Source organism: Cricetulus griseus, chromosome 2 (assembly GCF_003668045.3).
Source record: "Cricetulus griseus strain 17A/GY chromosome 2, alternate assembly CriGri-PICRH-1.0, whole genome shotgun sequence".
NCBI classification, from domain to species: domain Eukaryota; kingdom Metazoa; phylum Chordata; class Mammalia; order Rodentia; family Cricetidae; genus Cricetulus; species Cricetulus griseus.
The window spans coordinates 173,813,979-173,836,299 of record NC_048595.1 but is presented as its reverse complement, the minus strand read 5'-3'; the positions used below and the strand labels follow the sequence as shown (position 1 = coordinate 173,836,299).

General features: G+C 38.1%; 1 protein-coding gene across 2 annotated transcripts in view; it reads left to right on the top strand.

Moving 5' to 3' along the window:
* Malt1 (MALT1 paracaspase) overlaps positions 1-17,475 on the top strand; it is a 44,539-nt gene extending 27,064 nt beyond the window's left edge. For both annotated transcript variants that reach the window (XM_027402740.2, XM_027402739.2), the window contains 7 exons: positions 8,383-8,560; positions 9,376-9,450; positions 10,020-10,147; positions 11,621-11,770; positions 14,656-14,813; positions 15,394-15,519; positions 16,413-17,475. In XM_027402740.2, coding sequence (XP_027258541.1) covers positions 8,383-8,560; positions 9,376-9,450; positions 10,020-10,147; positions 11,621-11,770; positions 14,656-14,813; positions 15,394-15,519; positions 16,413-16,853 — 1,256 coding nt within the window. In that variant the 3' untranslated portion in view covers positions 16,854-17,475. The remainder of the gene's footprint in view (positions 1-8,382; positions 8,561-9,375; positions 9,451-10,019; positions 10,148-11,620; positions 11,771-14,655; positions 14,814-15,393; positions 15,520-16,412) is intronic.
* Positions 17,476-22,321: the final 4,846 nt, after the last annotated feature.

Sequence of the window (22,321 nt, the reverse complement as noted above, 5' to 3'; positions counted from 1 at the left end):
GGGAGGTAACTCAGCCTATAGAGTCTTTTACATGCTAGGCAGAGGCTCTCACTGTGTGTAGACCCAGCCTTGTCAGCCTATTAAAATTCTGTGCAAATTTAATTCAAGATGTAGCCATAAATTTTTAATGGTTTTACTGAAAAGAACTCAAAATACTGTAGATCTGATAAAGAATTTTATAAACCAGAATATGCTGGTAGTAGAAAGAATTTCCTTACTAATTTATTTCTTATAATGTTTGTAACCTTGAGTTTCGGAAGGCCAGCAACTGAGTTCGTTCCAACTGTCTTTCAGATTGTACTTACCATGACTTTGTTAATATTTGAGTGCTAAAAATGTGGCATCTCCTGGCCTGGAGTTAGGCTTGTAGATAATAAACAAAAATGTCAATTTGACTTTTTTACATTTCAATTTATTTTATTTCAATAACTTAAGAGATTTCACTTTCTTGTTTACAAGTAGGTTAACATGGTGAGGTAAACTTGGTAGAATTTTTAATGATTCTTGAAGTTAGAATTTTTAAAGGAACAAAAACCACCCTTTTGAAGATTTAGCAAACTGTTGGCTAAGGGATGGTGAAAGGCCTTAAAGTTTAATTTAAATTAATTTTCTCCTCTCAATAAGGAGGGTGACTATTGTAGTACACATGAATAGCAAGGTAGCTGCTTCAGGTTTTCCATTTCTACCATTATGCTGATTTTGAAACAAAAGTTTTCTCATGAGTGTTATAAATTGATAATTAATAGATGTATTCACTCATTTTCCTTACAAAAAGGGAAAATAGTTAGAGAGATGGCTCAGTGGTTAAAAGCACATGCTATCCTCCAAGAAGACTCAAGTTCAGTTACCAGCACCCACACTGGGCAGCTCACAGCTGCCTGGAACTCCAGCTTCAGGGGAATCCTATACCTCTGGCCTTGGTAGGCATCTATACTCAAGTATATATACTCACACACAGACATATATACATAATTTCAAATAATAAAAGTAGATCTTTTTAAAAATAAGAAAGCATATGCGATACAAATAGGACTTTTGACAGCTTGCCTATTCTAACAAGAAGTGTGTTTTAATATGATCAGAATATGTTTGAATTTGAAAATTGTTTTAAATAGTTAAAAAATATAATAATATTGATAAAAGAAATTGTCAAAGAGTAAGGAAAAGGAATCATGGTATTAGGAAGGGGCCATGGGATGCACTTTGAGAAAACTTGTCTACAAAGGTATTCACTCAGTGAACTCAGTATTCAGGTACTTAGCACGCACAATCTCGCCTTATCTGAATCACGTGACAGGCTTCTTCCACAGCCCAGACCCAAGGTGGGGCCATCCTCCTCCTAGCATTCATTATTGGACACTATGTAGGATGTAGCTACAAAACTGATGACTACATTTGATAAAATTCTCTGTGAAAATGTATTTTTGAGAACTTAACTTACTTTGTATGAGTCTTCAATAAATGAAAGTTCTTTTTTTTAAAAAGTGGATCGCTTGAATATGTTATATAATTTAAGTTTTTAAGGTGCCTGTTTGACTTATATAGGGAATTGCTTCTAAAACTTGACTAGAAACAGTGAGATGTAAGAAAAAAAGGTAATAATATTGATTTAAGTTAAATTTAAGTTTCTGCATTGGTAAAATATCTAAAGAGTGAAACAATGATATAGTCATATATTCAGTTACTCTTATTTTTTACTGCAGTTGTCATCGTAATTTTTCAGCTCTCTGAAAATTTAAGTCAGAACTTTTAATTGCCCCGTTATTAAGCAGAGAGCCAGAACTGTAAAGGGATGATTAGGATACAAGATTTCAGTTTGGCTTTTACACTTTACACACAGTCCCCGTTGTAACAATATCAGTTTGGGGTGTAGAATAAAGAGCAATAAATAATAGAACAAAGGGCAACTTAAGAAAGCTAGAAAAACTTAAAAATCCTGATTCATGTCTTAACAGGGTGGCTGCATTACATTTTGAAGTATTGTGACTACCCAAAACATCAGACACATCTACATTAAATGTAAGTGTGGTGAAGGCTTCATGGTGTAGGGCATGCCATAAAGAGACTTCATTTGTCTTTTGGTCTGTGCCTTTACCTCTCCTGATATCCCCAGGTGACTAGTGTTCCTTTAGGGATGAGGAGAAGGTAAAGGAGTTTCAGCATGAAGAATTTGAGATACAGAAAAGTGTAGACACAGTGAATACTCTCTTATTGCCCATTTATTGTAAAAGAAAGAAAACTTATAGTAGAACAGAAAAATATGTAATTCAGCCTGTAACATGTAAACCAGCAAAAACAAACAAAAAAAGAAACAATTTACTTACAAATGTATAAATAGTTATCTTACACAGATAAATAGGAGGAAAAGTGACTGTATGGCAGTCTGTCCACCTCACCAAATGTGTTTGTATATTCATCACTGCTTGCAGCTTACCTATGCCTTTTGTGGAAGACAATGTTAAATGAACTTGGTCAGAATATGACAAAAACCCATTTACCCTGGAGTCAGTCATTTAGTTCAAAGTCAATGGTTAAGCATTCGAATAAACTCAACCATTTATTGGTTAGGTAATTTTTCCAAACTAAAACTGATCTATAAACTGGCTAGAAGTCAATTATCAAAGCTGTTACAGGGAAAAAAATTATCCTCGTGCCTGATACACTCCAACTGCCTAAATTGTTGTGTCCATTGTTACCATTATTATTACAGTTCTTAAAATTTTATTAAATGCGCTAGAAAGCTTGCTGCATAGGCATAAAGACCAGGCTTTGAACCTCAGTACCCATACAAATGGCAGGCATGCATAGAAGGCTGCCTGTAATCCAAGCACTTGACAGACAGAAATGGGGTCCGCAGCATCAGCTTCTGACCTCCATACACATGCACACACTCATGAATGTACATCTCTACACAAGTGTGCACACAGACATGTAAACATGCATATACTCATGACACATGTATACACACACTCAAAAAATCTATTAGAGGAATTCAAACTGACTTTTAGATTGGAGATTTGGACTAGGTATTACTTTGGGCCTTGACTAGAGAAGTCCAACTCATCAGGTTTTGTGTATTAAGAGTCTGCCTAAGATTTCTTTGGGGAAAAATAACATGGTGGGGGATAAACTATAATGTAGTCTACACAATGAAATATTAGTACACACACATTAATCTAAGCCAGCACACTGATCAAGCTTACCTGCATCCAAAGTCTAGTTTTCTGACTTAGTAGTCCTTGGAATTTGGGTGAGCTTTTAAACCTCTTGGTGTCTCAAGTTCCTTTTTATGTAAAAGGGGAGTGATGCCATTACCTGCCTTGTTATGAAGAGTATGTGAGTCTCCCAAAGCTGGTGATTTGATATTCTCAACAGAGCACTCTGCAAAGTAGAATGTAAATCCACTTGAGTAGGAGAGGTTTGTTACTGTTTTTATTTTATTGATTTGCTTTGTTCTGGTTGAGACAGTTTCCTTATGTAGCCTAAACTGTCCTTAAACTCAGGCTCCTCCTGTTTCAACTTCTGTAGTACTGAGATTACAGCTATGTGCCACCATCCAAATATTTTATCTGTAGCCAAAAATAAAAGCTTTAAAAAAAAAAATGAAGGTACATGTTTGGTGGCACACACTTTTAATCCTAGCACTTAGGAGGCAGAGACAATCAGATTTCTGAGTTCAAAGCCAGCCTATGCTATATAGTGAGTTCTAGTCTAGCTAGGATTACATAGTGGGATTTGTCTCAAAAAACTTTAATGACATGTATTCATTTAGCATGTGTGCATTTGTATATAGGTAGGTGTGTGCCACAATGCCAGAAAGTCAGAGGACAACTTACAGGAGTCAGTTTTCTCCTACCACGTAGATCTCAGGGATCAAACTTGGGTCATCAATCATGGTGGCAAGCATCCCTTCCAAAGAGCCATCTCACCAGCCCCAAACATTCTTTGTTTTTGTTTGTTTGTTTGTTGTTTGTGTTTTTTGTTTTGTTTTTTCGAGAGAGTGTTTCTCTGTATTGCTTTGAATTTTGTCCTGGAACTCTCTCTGTAGACCAGGCTGGCCTGGAACTCACAGAGATCCATCTGCCTCTACCTCCTGAGTACTGGGATTAAAGGCATAGGCCACCAACTTCTGGCTCCAAACTACATTCTTGAAAATCATGTTGCCAGGGGGCTGGAGAGATGGCTCAGTGGTTAAGAGTGCTGACTGCTCTTTCAGAGGTCCTGCGTTCAATTCCCTGCAACCGAATGGTGGCTCACAACCATCTATAATGAGATCTGGTGCCCTCTTCTGGTGTGCAGACATACATGCAGGCAGAACACTGTATACATAATAAATAAATAAATCTTTTTAAAAAAAAAAAGAAAGAAAAAAATCATGTTGCCAGGATAGAAAATTCCCTAATGATCTAATTTGCATAATTTCTAACTACACTAAATTGTTTGATATTTCTAAAGGTATCTATTTTCTCCTCTTTCTTTGAATACTCAGGAGAATTAGCAGTGCTGGAGATGGAATTTTTAAAATACAATGATTTTCACTGGTTTATTTTACATAAAAATAATCCCCCTTGATGTAGTCTCATTGCAGACTGATACAAAAGGCTTACACTGTGCACAAATCATTTTGGAAAGGAAGAAACATATTTTGTAGTAAGTGCCTTAATCTTAGCAGTTGCTGAAGATATGGCAACTGTATGATGGAACCACACCTCTTTTATCTGTAGCAGTGGGAGCTAAGCCTCCCTCAAAGTTGCTGCTTCTCCATAGCTGAATCTTGCTAGAGCCAGATGGGGCAACACCCAGGCTTCCTGATTGGGTATCTGAGTTATACTAGTTGTGAAAATGGCACCACCAGTTCTAAAAGGTCTTTGCTTGCCTGAACTATGTTGTTATCATCAAGTGCTTACTGAGTTCCTGTTCCATCTGTATGGATACAGAAGTGTCAGTGTTCTGTCGGACACTGTAATAACAAAAGAAAGATGCACGTAAAAAACAGAAAAGGACAAAGATGACATGGTCAGTCAAGAACATTACAGTACTTAATACAATGGTGGAAATACCACCTGTGGAGTCCAGACGCCTCAACCATGTGACTTGAAACAACTGTTTAATTTTCTCTTCTGTGACACACCAGCACTCAGGATGCTGAGGCAGGAGAATTGTCACAATTTTGAGGCTAGCCCAGGCTCAAACTACAAAATGAGACCCTGCCTCAATAGCCCAAAATCATATAAGGATAGATATCATTTATAAACTGTATTATCTGAACTAAAAGGTTGTGTATATGATAATATTTGAAAACCATGAAAATGTTAGCCCAGCCAAACTACAAAATGAGACCCTGCCTCAATAGCCCAAAATCATATAAGGATAGATATCATTTATAAACTTGTTATCTGAACTAAAAGGTTGTGTATATGAAAATATTTGAAAACCATGAAAATGTTATACAAAGATAAATGATACCATGAGTATATTCTATCAAAAAAGCCATAAATATACATATACATAAGACTATTTACAATGTCTTCAAAGTCAGTCTGTGATTAAGTGCCAAAAAGTGATTGCTACTGGGGCTGGAGAGATGGTTCAGCAATTAAAAGTGAGTCTTGCTTTTTCAGAGGACCTGACTTGGGTTCCCAGGAGCCATGTTAGGTTGCTCATAACTTCTTCTAACTCTAGCTTCAGGGGATCCAATACCTTTATGTGGCCTCCATGGGTACCTGCACATATCCAAAAATAAAAATAAATCTTTAAAAGTTTTGAAATATTAACAATTTTTTACAAGTTGCTGCAGCATTTCAAAGTATGTTACAGTGTTAAGAAGCGATAATACTGGTTGGTAAAACTTGCTCAGGAATCTGAATTCAAGATACCTCTTGACATGGGTTAAGATTTAATGAGGTAAAAGAATAACTTCAGTGCAGGTATGGAGCTTAAAAATAAGTTTGTCTTAGCTGAACATGGTGGTGCACACCTTTAATCCCAGCACTCGGGAAGCAGAAGTAGATAGATTACTATGAGTTCAAAGCTAACCAGGGCTACAGAGAGACTACGTCTCAAAGAAAGAAAAAAAAGTTTGCCTTGCTCTATAAATAGTAAAGAGGCTGATGAAAAATGGTTATATCTTGAACACTTGCTAAAAAATACAACTTGTATTCTTTAAAAGTATAATTTAGTGACTCAGAATATTCCCCAAGTTGAGCATAGGTCATGTGCCTGACTTCATTTTCATTACTAGGAAAATGAGAGCCATACCCACTTAAATGTCTCGTTAACTTAGCCTTTGACCACAAATATACCTTCTGTCTTAGGAACTTGCCAATTCTAGATATTTCATATAATTGGAACCACAGGGGATAGAGAGATGATGGCTCAGCAGTTAAGACTTAAAGCTCTTGCAGAGGACCAAGTTCAGTTCCCAGCACTCATAATAGACAGCTCACAAATGGCTGTGTCTCCAGCTCCAGGGGATCTGATACCCATTTCTGGACTCCATGGATTCTAGCATTCATACACCCATTCGCACACACTCTCTTTGTTTACTTGTTATTGCTGTGATAAAGCAGCCTGACCAAAAGCAACTTGAAGAAGGAAGAGTTTATCTTTGACGTATGTGTTCTGATCATAGTACATCATGAAAGGAAGTCAAGGCATGAACTCTAGCTAGGAACCCAGAAGTAAGAACTAAAGCAGAAGCCGTGGAGGACCACTGCTTCATGGCTTGTTCCCCATGGCTTGCTCGGTTTGCTTTTTTATATAACTCAGGACTAGGGTACCTAGAGGTACCACCTATAGTGAGCTGGGCCCACCCATGTCAGTTATTAATTTTAAAAAAATATCCTACAGATTGCCTGAAGGCCAATCTTATGGTGAGGATATTTCCTAAATTAAGATTTCCTCCTTCCAGATGACCCTAGCATGTGTGTCAAGTTGACAAAAGACTAACTGCATTCAGACATAAGTCCACATGATTTAAAATAATTTTTTAATGGAACCCTCTGCATATAACCTTTTCCATCTGATTTCTTTCACTGAGCATGTACTTAGTTTATAGCATGTTATCAGAACTTTTTATTTTAAGACTGGATAATATTTTAATTTATGAATATACCACATTTTGCTTATCTCATCACATAGTTATTAAGTTATTTTCACTTTGAGGATAATATGAATAATGCTTCTATAAGTGTTTTTTAATAGTTTTATGTGGACAAAAGTTTTAGTTCTCTTATGTGTATACTCAGCAGTAGGATTGCTGGACATATGGTAATTCTGTGTTTAATTTTTTGAAGAGATGTGGACTCTTTCCAAAATTCTTATATACCATATTTTATTACCACGACAAATGAATGAGCTTCCCGATTTCTCCGCATCCTTGTTATTGCCTGTCTTTGATCGCAGCTGTCCTAGTAAGAGTGAAATGGTATCTTATTGCAGTTTAGATTTGTTAGTGGTAAATGATGTTAAACATCTTATTTACCAAGGTTCTTTCCTGCACCCTAGGCTCATGAGGGAACAAATCGGGAAAGAAGTCCTCGCTACCTTTTTCTACTTCATAGGATACTATTAACTGGGTCTTACCTCTATAAATTAGAATATATTTCCTCCAGTATCTTGGTGGTATTATAAAATATGAAATTTAAATAAAGATTGTGGTGTATATTATTTATGATATATTAAAGCTTGCCTGAGGATTCAGAAAGCAAAGTCAGCCACAAGCTATAGAGGTCAGGCAGTGGTGATACACAACTTAAATCCCAGCAGCCATACTAGTTAGCCATAGAAACCAGGCAGTGGTGGCACACACTTTTAATCCCAGGACTCAGGAGACAAAGGCAGATGATCCTCTCTGATTTCAAGGCCTCCCAGGGCTACACAAGGATGAATCAGTCTAAAAGAGAAACAGAGCTAACACCTTTAATCCCAGGACTCATGAGAGGTATTTAAGACAGGAACAGGGTCTTAGAGTTGCCATTCAGTCCCCAGCCACATTGAGGATAGGAAGGCATTCATTCTCTCCAGCCACATAGAGGAGAGGCAGCAATCTGAGGTTTGGTGGAGAGCTCATGCAGACAGGCTCAGCCATTTCATCCTGAGGTAGTAGTAAGAGCTAGTGGCTGGCTGCTTTGCTTTTCTGGTCTTCAGCTTGAAGCTTCAACCCCAATATCTGTCTCTGGGTCTTTAATTTTTCATGTTACAAAAGATCATGTCCAAAATAATATAAAGGTCAGATCAACTTTTGATTATTGATTGTGTCTGTATTGAGTGTTTCTTAGAAACACTTTCATCAGCCTGAAAAACATAAGTCATTTTTACAGTGTGTATCTGTACATGTTGAAATGCATTTAGAGTTGACATCTCTTCTTTCCCCACCCCCAGGGTTGTTATATTATGCAGGGCACGGTTATGAAAACTTTGGGAACAGTTTTATGGTCCCTGTTGATGCTCCAAATCCATATAGGTCTGAAAATTGCCTGTGCGTACAAAACATACTGAAATTGATGCAAGAAAAGGAAACTGGACTCAATGTGTTCCTGTTGGATATGTGTCGGAAAAGGTAAAATTTCTAATCTCTATATATTCAACCTAAGGCAATTCCATAAGGTACTAAGAACCAGTGGGAATTTTGAGTTTCTGAAAGCAGACTTAATATATTTTGGTATGAGTATCTAATTCTTTTAACTTATTTTCTGTTTGCTGTAGAAGGGACTAAAAGGTACAAGTATATAACTTGTACCACAAAGCATCAGCTCTCTAGAATACATATACATGTTGCTAGCAGTCACTGTAATTATTCTTCAGTAATTAACAATCACACCTGTGGATTTAGACCAGGTAGTCACCAGTCTGTCTTGTAAAAATGTGGAAAGTATAGTTGAGTAGATTTTGGATGTCTTAAATCTGTTTGTCTGCCTTTTGTGTTCCCTGTGGATCAGAACCAATGATTATTCCTCTCCAATTTTTTTTTTGCTTATCAGTCAGAATTCAATGAGGGAGTTCAGATACAGCTTCATTTTTAAAGCTAATAAAAAAGCCAGGTGTGAACTGGCTTTAATCGCAGCACTCAAGAGGCAGAAGCAGGTGGATCTTTGTGAATTCAAAGCCAGCCTGGTCTACATAGCAAGTTCCAGGCCAGCCAGGGCTGCATAGTGAGACCATGTCTGGAGAAAACTAAAAAGATATAATGACTATTTGCTGTCTTTATAATGTAGGAGCCTGGGTTGCTCTTGGTTTGTATGTAGCTGTCTAAGTAAAAGAATTTGAATCTATCATTTTATGTGTACTAAAAATAGTAGTGTGTTTTTCATTGATGAACACAGTAATTTCTCATACTTGTATCTGCCCTTTTCTCCTTCCCATGCATATAAACAGAAATGACTATGATGATACCATTCCAATCTTGGATGCACTGAAAGTCACTGCCAATATTGTGTTTGGATATGCCACGTAAGAAAACTTTATATTCAGTTTTCTTTATTCTTGTATGTCTTTGTTTTGATTGTAGATTAGAGACGGAAATATCCATGGGCATCTAGGCATAAATTCACCTTGATGTGCCTCATAGAAAGCTTCAGCTGTGCACTTCAGTCTCTGTACCTTCCTCTGGGCAGCAGAACCCTTCACTTTTACCTCAAGCTCAGTTCTAGTTGGGAAGCCATTGGAGGGCAGATGAAAAGGGGAAGCTTTTCTGTGGGTATGGACACTCCACTAGCAAATGTTGGCTGTTTGTTTTCTATTGAATTGTGACAGATTATAAGCATATATATTTGTGGGGTGTAGGGCGTTATAATATGCATAGCATGGACTGGTTGCATGAAGCCCACTAGTATTCCAGTTACTTTCATGCCCATTTACTTCCCCTGTCTGAGAGAAAGAAGCATTTTGCCCTGACCAGCCTCTGGTCACCACCCTTCTGCCTTTGGCTTCTGTTGTGTGTTCAGTTTTGTCCGTGAGCACATGGTTTTGTTGTTCTGTGTGCCTGGCTTATTTCACCTTTTTCTCTTGGTGTTTCTAAGGTGCCAAGGAGCAGAAGCTTTTGAAATCCAGCATTCTGGCTTGGCAAATGGGATTTTTATGAAATTTTTGAAAGATAGATTATTAGAAGACAAGAAAATAACTGTGTTACTGGATGAAGTTGCAGAAGGTAAAATTTTAAAAAGAGCAATCCACTCAAAAAAAGTTCAGCAGTGAAGAGAAACCCACTTGGGTGCCTTGATGGTGGTTATTTTATTCTCATCAGTACTATGCGGGTTTGGAATTATCATGTGCTTCAGGAAAGTTTTTGGTTTAATGTTCAGCAACACTGATGATACTCAGTTCTTCTCTTTCCTTGTTGTCTTAGTGAATGTCATGTGCAGTGATGAGATGGAATTCGGTCCTCAGAGCTCTGCCTTGTGTCAGCCTGATGCCATGCTGCTGCCCAGTTCAGTTGTTAGGAGAGATAAAAGTGCAGTGAGCAGTCTCTGCCAAGCAAGGCATCTTCCTCTACAACTTATCTGAATTTTTAACTATTTTTAGCCACCCAATTTTTCTTATTTGGTTAAGTCTTCCTGATTCTTTTTCATCCTCTTTTTTTTTTAAGTTCTTTGTATATCTTTCCTTTTTAACTAATAAGAACTTAGCCAGTAAGAATCTTTAACATGTAGTCCTTGATTGTCCTGTTAATACTCAACATACTGACCTATCTTTGACTTGAGATTACAGGAGCAAACCATCACACCTATGCTAACTTTACTATTTATTAACAATTCATAGTATAATATACAAAAGTAGTCTGGTGGTGGTTGTACACACTCAGGAGACAGAGGCAGGCGGATATCTGTGAGTTCCAGACCAGCCTGGTCTACAAGAGCTAGTTCCAGGACAGCCTCCAAAGCCACAGAGAAACCCTGTCTCGAAAAACCAAAAAAGAGAGAGAGAGAGAGATAGCTGAAGAAAATGTGGCATCTAATTTTAAATTTTATCATGTATATGTTGTCATTTGACTTTCTACTGAAAGTGTTTCTCAGCAGACTACAGGCATAAACTTAGCATGGCATCTCTCTTTAAAGGGGGACTGCATTTGAGCTCTCCCCTAAAAATATAAACAAACAAACAAATAAAAATAAATAATAAGAGGAAGCATGCTGCACCAGTTGTGGTACATCAGTTCATGTCCAGCCCAGCTACAAAGTGAGTTTCAGGTCAACACATACAACATGAGACCCTATGTCAAAAAAATAATTAATAATTAGAAAACATGCTTTTAGGTCAATATTTTTATGTGTTTGCTTACTGCTTTAAACTAGCACTTTGAACTATGCTTGGTACCTAGTAGGTACTGAGTAAACATTTGTTAACAGATGATATTGAGAATAAAGCCTAACTTATTAGGAAATGCTTAACCTAAATTTGTTTGGTTTTATTTTTGTTATTTTTTTAGACATGGTTTCTCTATATTGTCTGGATATCCTGGAGCTGGCAACATAGACCAGGCTGGCCTTGAATCACAGAGATCTTCCTGCCTCTGCCTCCTGAATGCCAAGATTAAAGGTGTGCACCACCACACCTGACCTGAATATTTTAGATATAACAAAAGAACCAGTCTTTAAAAAGTGTTTACCTTCTTGTCTTTCAGATATGGGTAAATGTCACCTTACCAAAGGCAAACAAGCACTAGAGATCCGAAGCAGCTTGTCTGAAAAGAGAGCACTTACTGATCCAATCCAGGGGACAGCTTGCTCAGCAGAGTCTCTAGTGCGGAATCTACAGTGGGCCAAGGCTCATGGTATGCTGAAGTCTGTCTCCTGTGTGAGCTTCCATCAGAAACTTACTTTTACTTTGTTTGTTTATTTGATTTCCTTTTTGAGACAGGGTCTCACTGTAGCCTTGTCAGGCCTGGAACTCACTATGTAGACCAGGCTGGCCTCAAACTCACTAAGATCCACTTACTTCTGTTTCCTGGATGCTGAGATTAAAGGTGTGTGCCACCATGCCCAGGTATAAACTTTTATTTTCAAAATGGTAAGTCTTTTTTTATTCTGACTAAGCAGTTTTCTGAGTTTTACAGTGAAATTGGGGTGGGGGTGGGAGGCAGAAATAGTGGTGTATGCCTGTAATTCTAGCATTTGGAAAGCTGAGGCAGGAAGATCATGAGTTCATGGTTTGTCTAGATACATAGCAAGATGCTACCTCAAAAGAACATGTATTCATCTAGTAAGCAAGTCCAAAACTAATCTTTCAGTTGTATATATTACATTGGTTTATGCTAGAAATACCAAATTATTTAGTTTAGTATTTTACTATTAGTTAAAACAATTTTCATTTATTTTTGTTTTTGTCTTTTGTGAAAGGCATCATTAGGTAGCTTAGGCTGGCCTAGAACTCCAAAAGTTAATAACCATGTTTAATTCTTCTGTTCTGAAAGTAAGTTAAATTTTTATTTATATGGGATACAGGCAAGCCTTTGGCTCCTCCACAGAGTGACTTTTGAAATGTGTGACTGTCAGGAGCCAGGAAAGCCTCCTGGATTCTACCGTGTGCTCCGCTTGTCTAGAATTAAGGAACGGCCCCTGTCTCATAGGCTCAAGTTCACATATGCAGACAACTCATCTTATAACTGTTACTGCCATGCTATCTATGACAGTTGATTGGTGGGTGAAATGGCAAAGGCAGAAAAAGAAGATGAAGAGAAAATCATATCTGTACCTTGAGGACCTTCTAGTAGTTTAAATGGTATAGTAAAAAATAAGCTTAAATTATTACCTGAAGGAAAGGATTTTCTGTGGCATTCCCCAGTAATCTACTCTGAGCCTTTTATCATAAAAAAGATTGAAAAATAATATATTTCTTGAACTTCTGTTTTAAAAAATATCTTTATAATACTTAGTTCTCTTAAGTTGTATTTTTTGGCAAATTAGCATGTTAAGAGCACATTAAGGGGTGGGGAGGACATGACGAAGAAGGAAAGTTGAGTTGGGGGAAGAATAGAGGAGAGCAAGATAAGAGATACCATAATAGAGGGAGTCATTATAGGTTTAAAGAGAAAGCAGTCCCCAGGGAAATGTCTGGAGATCTACAAGGATGATACCAACTAACAATCTAAGCAACAGAGGAGAGGCTACCTTAAATGCCTTCCCCTGATAATGAGATTGATGGCTAACTTATATGCCATCCTATAGTCTTCGTCCAGTAACTGATGGAAGTAGAAGCAGAAACCCACAGCTAAACACTGAACTGAACTGGAATCCAGTTGCAGAGAAGGAGTGATGAGCATAGGTGTCAAGACCAGGCTGGTGAAACCCACAGAAACAGCTGACCTGAAAAAGGGGGAGCTCATGGCCCCCAGACTGATAGCTGGGAAACCAGCATGGGACTGATCCAGACCCCATGAATGTGGGTATCAGTGAGGAGACCTCGGAAATCTGTGGGGCCTTTTGTAGTATATCAGTACTTATCCCTAGCATAGGAATGGACTTTGGGAGCCCATTCCACATAGAGGGATACTCCCTGAGCCTAGACACACGGGGGAGGGCCTAGGCCCTATCCCAAAGGATATGACAGACTCTGAAGACCCCCCCACCATGGAAGGCCTCACCCTCTCTGGGGAACAGAAAGGGTATGGGATAGGAAGGGTGTTAGTTGGGGGGGAGCAGGGAAGGAGGGGAGGGAGAGGGAACTGGGATTGACATGTAAAACAATCTTGTTTCTAATTTAAATTAAAAAATAGAGAAAAAAAAGCACATTAAGGGTGAAGTGTTACAAATATATCATATTCTAGATAATTGCACAAATAATTAAAATTGAATGTCTTTTTCATATATATATATATATACACACACACACACACACACACACACACACACACACACACAGGAACAACACTGGGTGGTGATGGTATACACCTTTAATCCCAGCACTCAAGAGGCAGAAGCAGGTGGATCTCTCTGAGTTCAAGGCCAGCCTGGTCTACAAAGCTAGTTCCAGTACAGCCAAGGCTATGCAAAGAAACCCTGTCTTGGAATATATATATATTGGAATATATATATACTGTAGATATTCAGGAGTAGCTGAATGACTAGTAACAAATTATGATAGCCACTTGGTGAAATATATTTTATAAAAATTCTTGTTTGGGTAAGAAGGTTTAGCTTAATAGTAGAGTGCTTACTTAAAATGCACAAAACCCCAGGCTTTATCCTTCACACAGCATCACACCACACATGCAAGTTCTTGTCATAAAGACTGAATCATCAATAAAAATCTATGTATATTATATTCCCACTGGAAAAACCATATATGTAGATGGCAAAAGTTTGGCTTTTGCTCTAATTGTGTATATACATTTCAGCAGTAACATTACATAATATTTTTAAGCAAATCATCTAACCATATACTGCCCATTGTGGGTATCTGCTAGCCATCAGAAAATTTACCAAGCAGGCTTTTTGTTTTTTTGTTTTTTTGTTTTTTTTTTTTTTTTCGAGACATGGTTTCTCTGTGGCTTTGGAGGCTGTCCTGGAACTATCTCTTGTAGACCAGGCTGGTCTCAAACTCACAGAAATCCACCTGCCTCTGCCTCCCGAGTGCTGGGATTAAAGGCATGCACCACCAATGTCCGACTACCAGTCTTTAAATGATATTATTATATGTTTTTCTATGGTTCTTTTTCAGAACTTCCAGAGAGTATGTGCCTTCAATTTCAATGTGGTGTTCATATTCAGTTAGGATTTGCCGCAGAGTTCTCAAATGTCATGATAATCTACACAAGCATAGTCCACAAACCACCCGAGATAATAATGTGTGATGCCTATGTTACTGATTTCCCACTGGTAAGTCTCATTTCTTTTATTTGTTTGTTTATTTTTGGTTTTTCAAGACAGGGTTTCTCTGAGTAGCCCTGGCTGTCCAAGAACTCACTTTGTTCTGGCTGCCCCTGCCTCCCAAGTGCTGGGATTAAAGGTGTGCGCCACCACCGCCCTGCTGAGTAACTTTATTGTAATTCTTGAGTACAGTCTTAAGTTTTTATTACAACATAAAATTTACTGCTAGAACTGGAGAGATGGCTCAAAAGTCATGGGCACTTAGTGCTCTTGCAGAGGAGCAGGGTTCAGCACCCACATTAGCCCGCTCACAACCACCTGTGACTCCAGTTCCAGTGCATCCAACATCCTCTGGCCTCCACAGGTACCGTCATGCATGTGATACACATATACTCACCCAGGCACACACACAGATAGCAACTTATGAACTTAAATCATTTTCATGTTTCTTTAGTCCTGGATAAGGGATTACCTATGCAAGTCATTGCTCATGAGAAAACGCTATCTATGGAGATACTTTGTGTTATAGACAATGTTACAACTTGCATTGATTGCATCATTGACATTCACTAATTTGTGTTTTTTATAGGATCTAGATATTGATCCAAAACATGCAAATAAGGGGACTCCTGAAGAAACTGGCAGCTATTTGGTATCAAAAGAGCTCCCTAAGCATTGCCTCTATACTAGACTCAGTTCACTACAAAAACTAAAGGTTACTACTTTTCCTGTTTTTAGCAACTAATGAAAAAGCTGTGAAACCAAAACTGATTGTCGAATAATCTATAGATGAGCTGCTTCATTTGGGTATTAAATTAGAGCAACAATAACCAATCTACTGTGGGTCTTCTCAGTGATACTTTTATCATTAAATTTTGTCCCTGATACTGGCCTAGGGACTTGTGTCTTCTATGCTGTTAAGAAGTTAGGCACATAGTGGATATGTGATACATTTTTAAGTCATGATTTCTTTGTTGTGGCTTTCTACAAAACATACAGCAAATTAAAATTGGAGTTGATTTTTATTCCATTTCTTGTTGAATGACAAATGATAAACTGCCTCTATACAGTTCAGCTTTCTAACATAAGCATATCCTTGCAAAAAATTTTTTTCATTTTTTTCTTAGCTATATGATTATAATGTAGTAAAAATTAGGCAAAGGAATGGGCACTTGTTATGAGGACAACAGACTTTTTATTTGTTCATATCTAGTCTGCTTCAACTCTCCTCCCATTAGCTGACTGAGTTACTATCTAGTAATATGTTAAAGCAGCTTAAGCTTTGAATGTCCTTGTAAAGTAGATGATTTTCACATTATATTCTCCTGTTTCTGGTTATGGAGAAGGATGAGAGTCCAGTGCCTCACTGCTTAGGAAAAGCCTTTCATGGTGCATCAGAAATGGGAAATCTCTGATTTATAGCTTACTTTACTAAGAACTAGAATTATTTTAACAGATAAGTATTGAATGATACGGCCTGCTTATTTGCTTTAGGAGTGTTGGGAGGAACCTCAGAGAGGGAGCTGAGTGGGGCTTTGTTGTGGGTAGGGAGTGGTACTTTAAGGTTTCCATGGTTAATAAACATGATAAACCTCTTTTTATTTTTAGGAACATCTGATCTTCACGGTATGTTTATCCTATCAGTATTCAGGACTGGAAGACACTGTGGAGGAGAAGCAGGAAGTGAATGTTGGGAAGCCTCTTATTGCCAAGTTAGACATGCATCGAGGATTGGGCAGGAAGACTTGCTTTCAGGCTTGTCGTCTGCCTGATGAGCCTTATCACAGCTCAACGCCTACCTCAGGGGAAACAGGGCATTTTCCTTCATCACAGGACTCATTCCATGATGTGTACCATTCACATCTTGGTAATTCAGACAGTGGTATGCCACCAGACAGGTGTCATTGCAGCCGGACTCCACATGCATTCATTTCAAGCTATCCCACCCACCATTACTCCTGCCAGTTTGGTAGAAGTAATGTGCCAGTAGAGACAACTGATGAAATGCCATTCAGTTTTTCTGACAGGCTTATGATTTCTGAAAACTGACCTTCATGTTTCTGAAAATTAGAATAACTACAGTACTTCCTCATGAAATAACACTTACATAAAGGGAGGTGTGGTGAATAGGCAAATGTATATGTACAGAAAGAAAACTGGCAACAACTGTTTTTATAGCAGACTCTCAGGAGTGTAAGGTACTAGAATTATAGTATTTAAGCTGAGTGGTGGTGGCACACACTTTTAATCCCAGTAGTTCAGAGGCAGAGGCAGGTGGATCTCTGAGTTTGAGGCCAGCTTGGTCTACAAAGTGAGTTCCAGGACACCCAGAGCTACACAGAAACCCTGTCTTGAAAAACCAAACAGAAAAAGAAAAGAAAAACTACATTATTTAACCAGACTATCTCTCTTGCTTTTGTCTCTTTTTAAGATTTTGTGAATTAATTTGTTCTATAAGAGTGAAGTATGGGGCCTGTGAATATAGCTCAATGGTACAATGCTTAGCTAATATGTGAAAGGACCTGGGCTTGATCATCATTACTGCAGGAAAAATGAATTGTTAGATTGTATATGTATGTATGTGTACCATATATTTTCATTTTGACCACTCAGAAAATCATTACTATAGATTGAGTTAAATTGTTGGCACCAAAAAAGAACCCTTTCTCTTTTTCGTAGTTACTTTATTATATGTGTATGTGTGTGGGCCTGAATGTGTACATGTGTCCATAGAAGAGGGCATCAGATCCTCAGAACTAGAATTACAGACAGGTGTGAGCCACTCACTGTGAGTGCTGGGAACTGAACCTACATCCCCTGCAAGAACAGCAAGTGCTTGATGTACTCCTTTAATTACAGAACTTGGGAGGCAGAGGCAGGCGGATCTCTGTGAGTTGAGGCCAGCCTGGTCTACAGAGTGAGTTCCAGGGCTACCTGGGCTACAAAGAGAAACCCTGTCTCGAAGAAAAAAAGAAAATGCTCTTAACCACTGAGCCATTGCTTCAGCCCCAGAAAGAACCTTTTCAATCACCAGGCTTAATTAACATCACAGGCTTAATTAACTTCATTTTACCAACGAGTAAAACAGATAGAGGCAAACTGTCTTACATTGGAGCAGAACTGTAGTCTCAGATCTAGTCTCAAATTTCTTGTCAGGAATGGGATTCGAACCCACACCTCCAGGGTAGACTGTGACCTGAATGCAGTGCCTTAGACCAGTTGGCCATCCAAACTTAGTCTCAATTTTCTATTCCAGTGGCTTCTTACTACACACTTCCTTTTCTACAGGTTCTCAGATAGGAATTATTTGTGTACATAAGGAAAGAGAGAAAGAGCTGTTTATAACCCTGAGAACTGTTTATGATTTTATGATTACAGGATTTTGCTTCAAGTGTTAGTCAAGAGGTTTATATATAAATCTTATGTGGAACAGACTAAAATTTCTTGTTCATAAGTTCATGAAACCATGAAGAGGTGATAAAATGTCTGTCTGTGTTTAAAGCTAACAACAGTAGAGGTTAAGAATAGAGATTAAACTGGATAGTTGTGGTAGCTGCTGAATTTTCTAATCATTGAAGGTGGCTTCCTTGCCTCCTTGTTTAACTTCAAAAGCTGAAGGAGATAATGGTCTTTTCGTTTTTATTTGAACTACAAGCAGACTTAAAAGCAACTTGAAATAACAAGATGACTGGTAATAAAAAGATTATTAATCATAAGAGTCTCAACAAAGACAATCCTACAAGCAGATGCCATCACTATTCAGTTCTGACAAACATTAAAATCAGCACCACCTTTCTCTGCAAGTTCTTCCTAAAATAGAAAACATACTCCACTGTTCCCCAAGCCCAAAGCATGGCAGCAAAACTGAAACATTGTCTATTGTACATACAAACACCAGATCATTAATAAAATACTTGCAAACTGAATAGCAATATGTAAAAAGGACTATAAACCTTATCAAGTAACTTAACTCAAGAACTCAAGGTTGGTTTAATGCCCAAAAATCAATTAGACTAATTGACTTTCACTTTTCACAGTAGTTATGCTCTAGAAACTTGCACCAACTTAGATTTGATTTTACCAAGATGAAAATGAGGTTCAGAAGTATTCAGTGAGGCTGCCCCACTAAGGTATGGTAGTTGGAATTCACTTCCTGTCCAACATGCCCCAACATAGCATAACATACCGACCTGCCTTACTTCCACCCCCATGATTTTATCAACTAACGAGCTAAAGCAAAAAGGTAAAGCATTGCCTTGTTCGACCTCAGCTGGAAACATGAGTACTGGATGGCTCTTAAGTTTTTGCTGGTCTGCACACTTCTACACAGGACCACAATACTTCCACACGTGCTGATTTGGGGGATGGTTATAGCAAATCAGTGAGGGCACAAATACATGATCATATGTGAGTGTCCATCTGGTAAGTTGAGAAAAGTCAATAAAGTCTAACATCTTTTGTGATAAGGAACTGAGCATAAAGAAGGCCTTCTTCAATATGAAAGAATATTTAAAGTTAATAGAGTGAATGGTGAGTTCTTCCTTTAATAGCAGGAATAAAGCAGTGTATTCCTATAATCCTAGCTGTCAGGAGGTTGAGGCAGGGTTATTGCAAAGTTGGATACATAATTGAATACTTTGAAATACATAGTACCACACCAGACAGAAATATATAAGGAGTCTTTGTTGCCCCAAAGAAAGTTTAAAAAGGAAAAGAAAATAAGTAAAATACCATAAGGTTGTTGACTCACAGTTCTGTTCAGTGTTGTTCTTGAAGTTCTAACCAGGGCTTGAAAAATGAAATCCATCTGTATTGGAAAATCAGTAAGGATGTAAGTTGAATCACATGCCAGCAGCTTTCCTTGATAGACATTGCATAGTGCTGGCATTTTTAACATCCTAAGGTCTCCTTTACAACTTGGACTTCACCTTCACCTCCTATGCAGTTCTGTTGCTATGATAAAACACCATAACCAAAAGCAACCTGGGGAGGAAAGGATTTATTTCAGCTTACAGCTCTCAGGTTATACTCCTGAGGGAAGTCACTGATTCAGAGGCCATGGAGGAGTGCTGCTTGCTGTCCTGCTCTCCATGGCTTGCCCAACCTTCCTCCTTAGAGCAACTGGCACCAGCAGCCCTGTGGTAGCACTGCCCACAGTGTGCTGGGCCATCCCATATTAATAATTAATCAAGAAAATGCACCACAGGCCCTATAGGCCAATCTGATAAGAGCATTTTCTCAGTTGGGGTTCCTCTTCCAAAATGACTAGTTTGTGCCAAGCTGACAGAACACCAGCTAGCATATGGACATTTCCCTCTTCATCTTAAAAATGTGTGTGACCTTTCAAGCCTTTGGCTTGAGGATGAAGCAGCCAGGTAGCCTTGACAGTAAGTCAGAAATTCTTGTCAAATTCAAAGTTGCATAGCTAGAAAGCTTAGATAATTGATACCTACATGGACACAATTTTAACATGAGAATGAAATCTGAGTACCTGTTAACTTTTGTGGGTTTTTCTTAAACAGCCTGATAAATTGTAAATTGTTTCCTGTTATTTGAACTTCCACTGATCCGCATGTTGTCACTGCTTTTACCTGCCAGCTGGTAGCAAATAGAAGATCAGGGTTTGATTCCAAGTACCCACATGGCAGCTCACAACCCTCAGTAATCCAGTTCCAAAGAATCAAATGGTAACACTAGACACACAGGTACACAGGCATGCAGACAAACACCCACACACATTAAAAATTAATTTCAGAATTTATATGCTCCACTGTATATTTAACCCCATTTCTCAAACTAACCCCAACATTTTAAGTCATATTTTGATACTATATGTTTTATCCAGGACTGATTAAAAAGTATTTTTAAATTTTTTACTTCCACAACTACATGACATATTTCTCATATTGACAAACTGTTAGTACAGAAAACATGCCTACAGCATGGAGATGATGTGTAAGTGTGCATACTGTCTTTTCCAACATGGCAGCAGTGGAAATACTTGAATGCTCCAGACAAGAAGTTTGGCTTAACTAACGAAGGCTTCATTTATCATGGGTAATGACTGCTCTCCTCTCTGTACAGTCGTGGGTGATGGGCTAACATCAGAGGGCCTAAAGTACTTAATAAACTTGGCAGTACTGTAAAGTGCCACTGTTTTAGCAAGGTGGTGTGGCTCATACCTATAATCCAGCATTCAGACTGAAACAGGATTGCCACCAGTAAGAGGCCAGTCTGAGCTATGCTGAGTTTCAGAAGCCTGTGCTATTTAGAGTGAGATTCATCTCAAAACTAAAAACTACCAGTCTTTTCAAAAGTATCGAATTTGATGTTCTCAAAACCATTCATCCAGATAGAGTATTATTTGTTATTAAAGCCTTAAAGTATTTTCATAAGATTGCCAGTGTATGTGGAAAATAAGTTGCAGTCTGAAGAAAAGGCTCAGAGCACTGGCTGCACTCAGAAAGGAGCCAGTACCTATAGGTTGACTCAACTGTCTGGAACTCCAAAGGTACTAGGTGTGCACAGACATACATGCATGCAAAACACACATACATATAAAATAAATTTTAAATAAGCCACACATAGGAATGCACACCTTTAATCCCAGCCTTCAGGAAGCAGAGGCAGATGGATCTCTTAGTCTGAGGCCAACCTGTTCTACATAGAGAGTTTCAAGACAGCCAGGGCTAGACAGAGAAACCTTGTCTCAAAAAATAAGAGTAAGTAAATGAAATTAATTAAAAATAAGTTATGGTTGAATTTTATTCACTCCAAAATCACTTTGTAAAAACAAAAATGCAAATTTAACATGTCCATTTATTAATGTATAAAATAATTCTGTGTACCAACCCAGAACAGCATAACAGTTTTCTGCATTGGGATTATATTTTTGTTTGCTTAACTATGTTTTCCAAAGTGTATATACTGAACAACTGTTGTCTAACTTTAAAATATAGATAAATGCAATTATATAAAGATGCCCAGTTTTGACAAATTTCTTCTGAGGCCACATTTTGATCTTCATTAAACACACTCTTATATATGAGTACTGGTGCAGCACGCATATTTTCATGTCATGAATTACAAAGGTATTTGCTTCTGATTCATGTTACAATGAGTAAAACTGGGCTGGGGATTTAGCTCAATCAGGGGTAGGTACTTGCTAGCACCGCCAAAGCCCTGGGTCTGATCCACCAAACCAAAGTAAATCTGGTCCAACCTACATACCTTTTTTTTTTTTTTTTTCAATCAGCATGGCAGACAGCAACATTGTAAATAGTAAAAACAACAAGTGAGTATTCTCCATTAAGGTGCTAGGCTTGAGAACAATGCATAGCACTACTTTCTGTGTGCTGAGATGAGCACTTTCTATTCAGTCTCATTTAACCTTCAACGGGCTTGTAATTATAGATGAAGGAACTGATTGTTGGGCTGACTTGAGATGTTCTGTACCTCAGATGACTCAAACCTAGACCACAGTGCTGTTTTTGCTGTTACAAAATGATGGGGAAGAT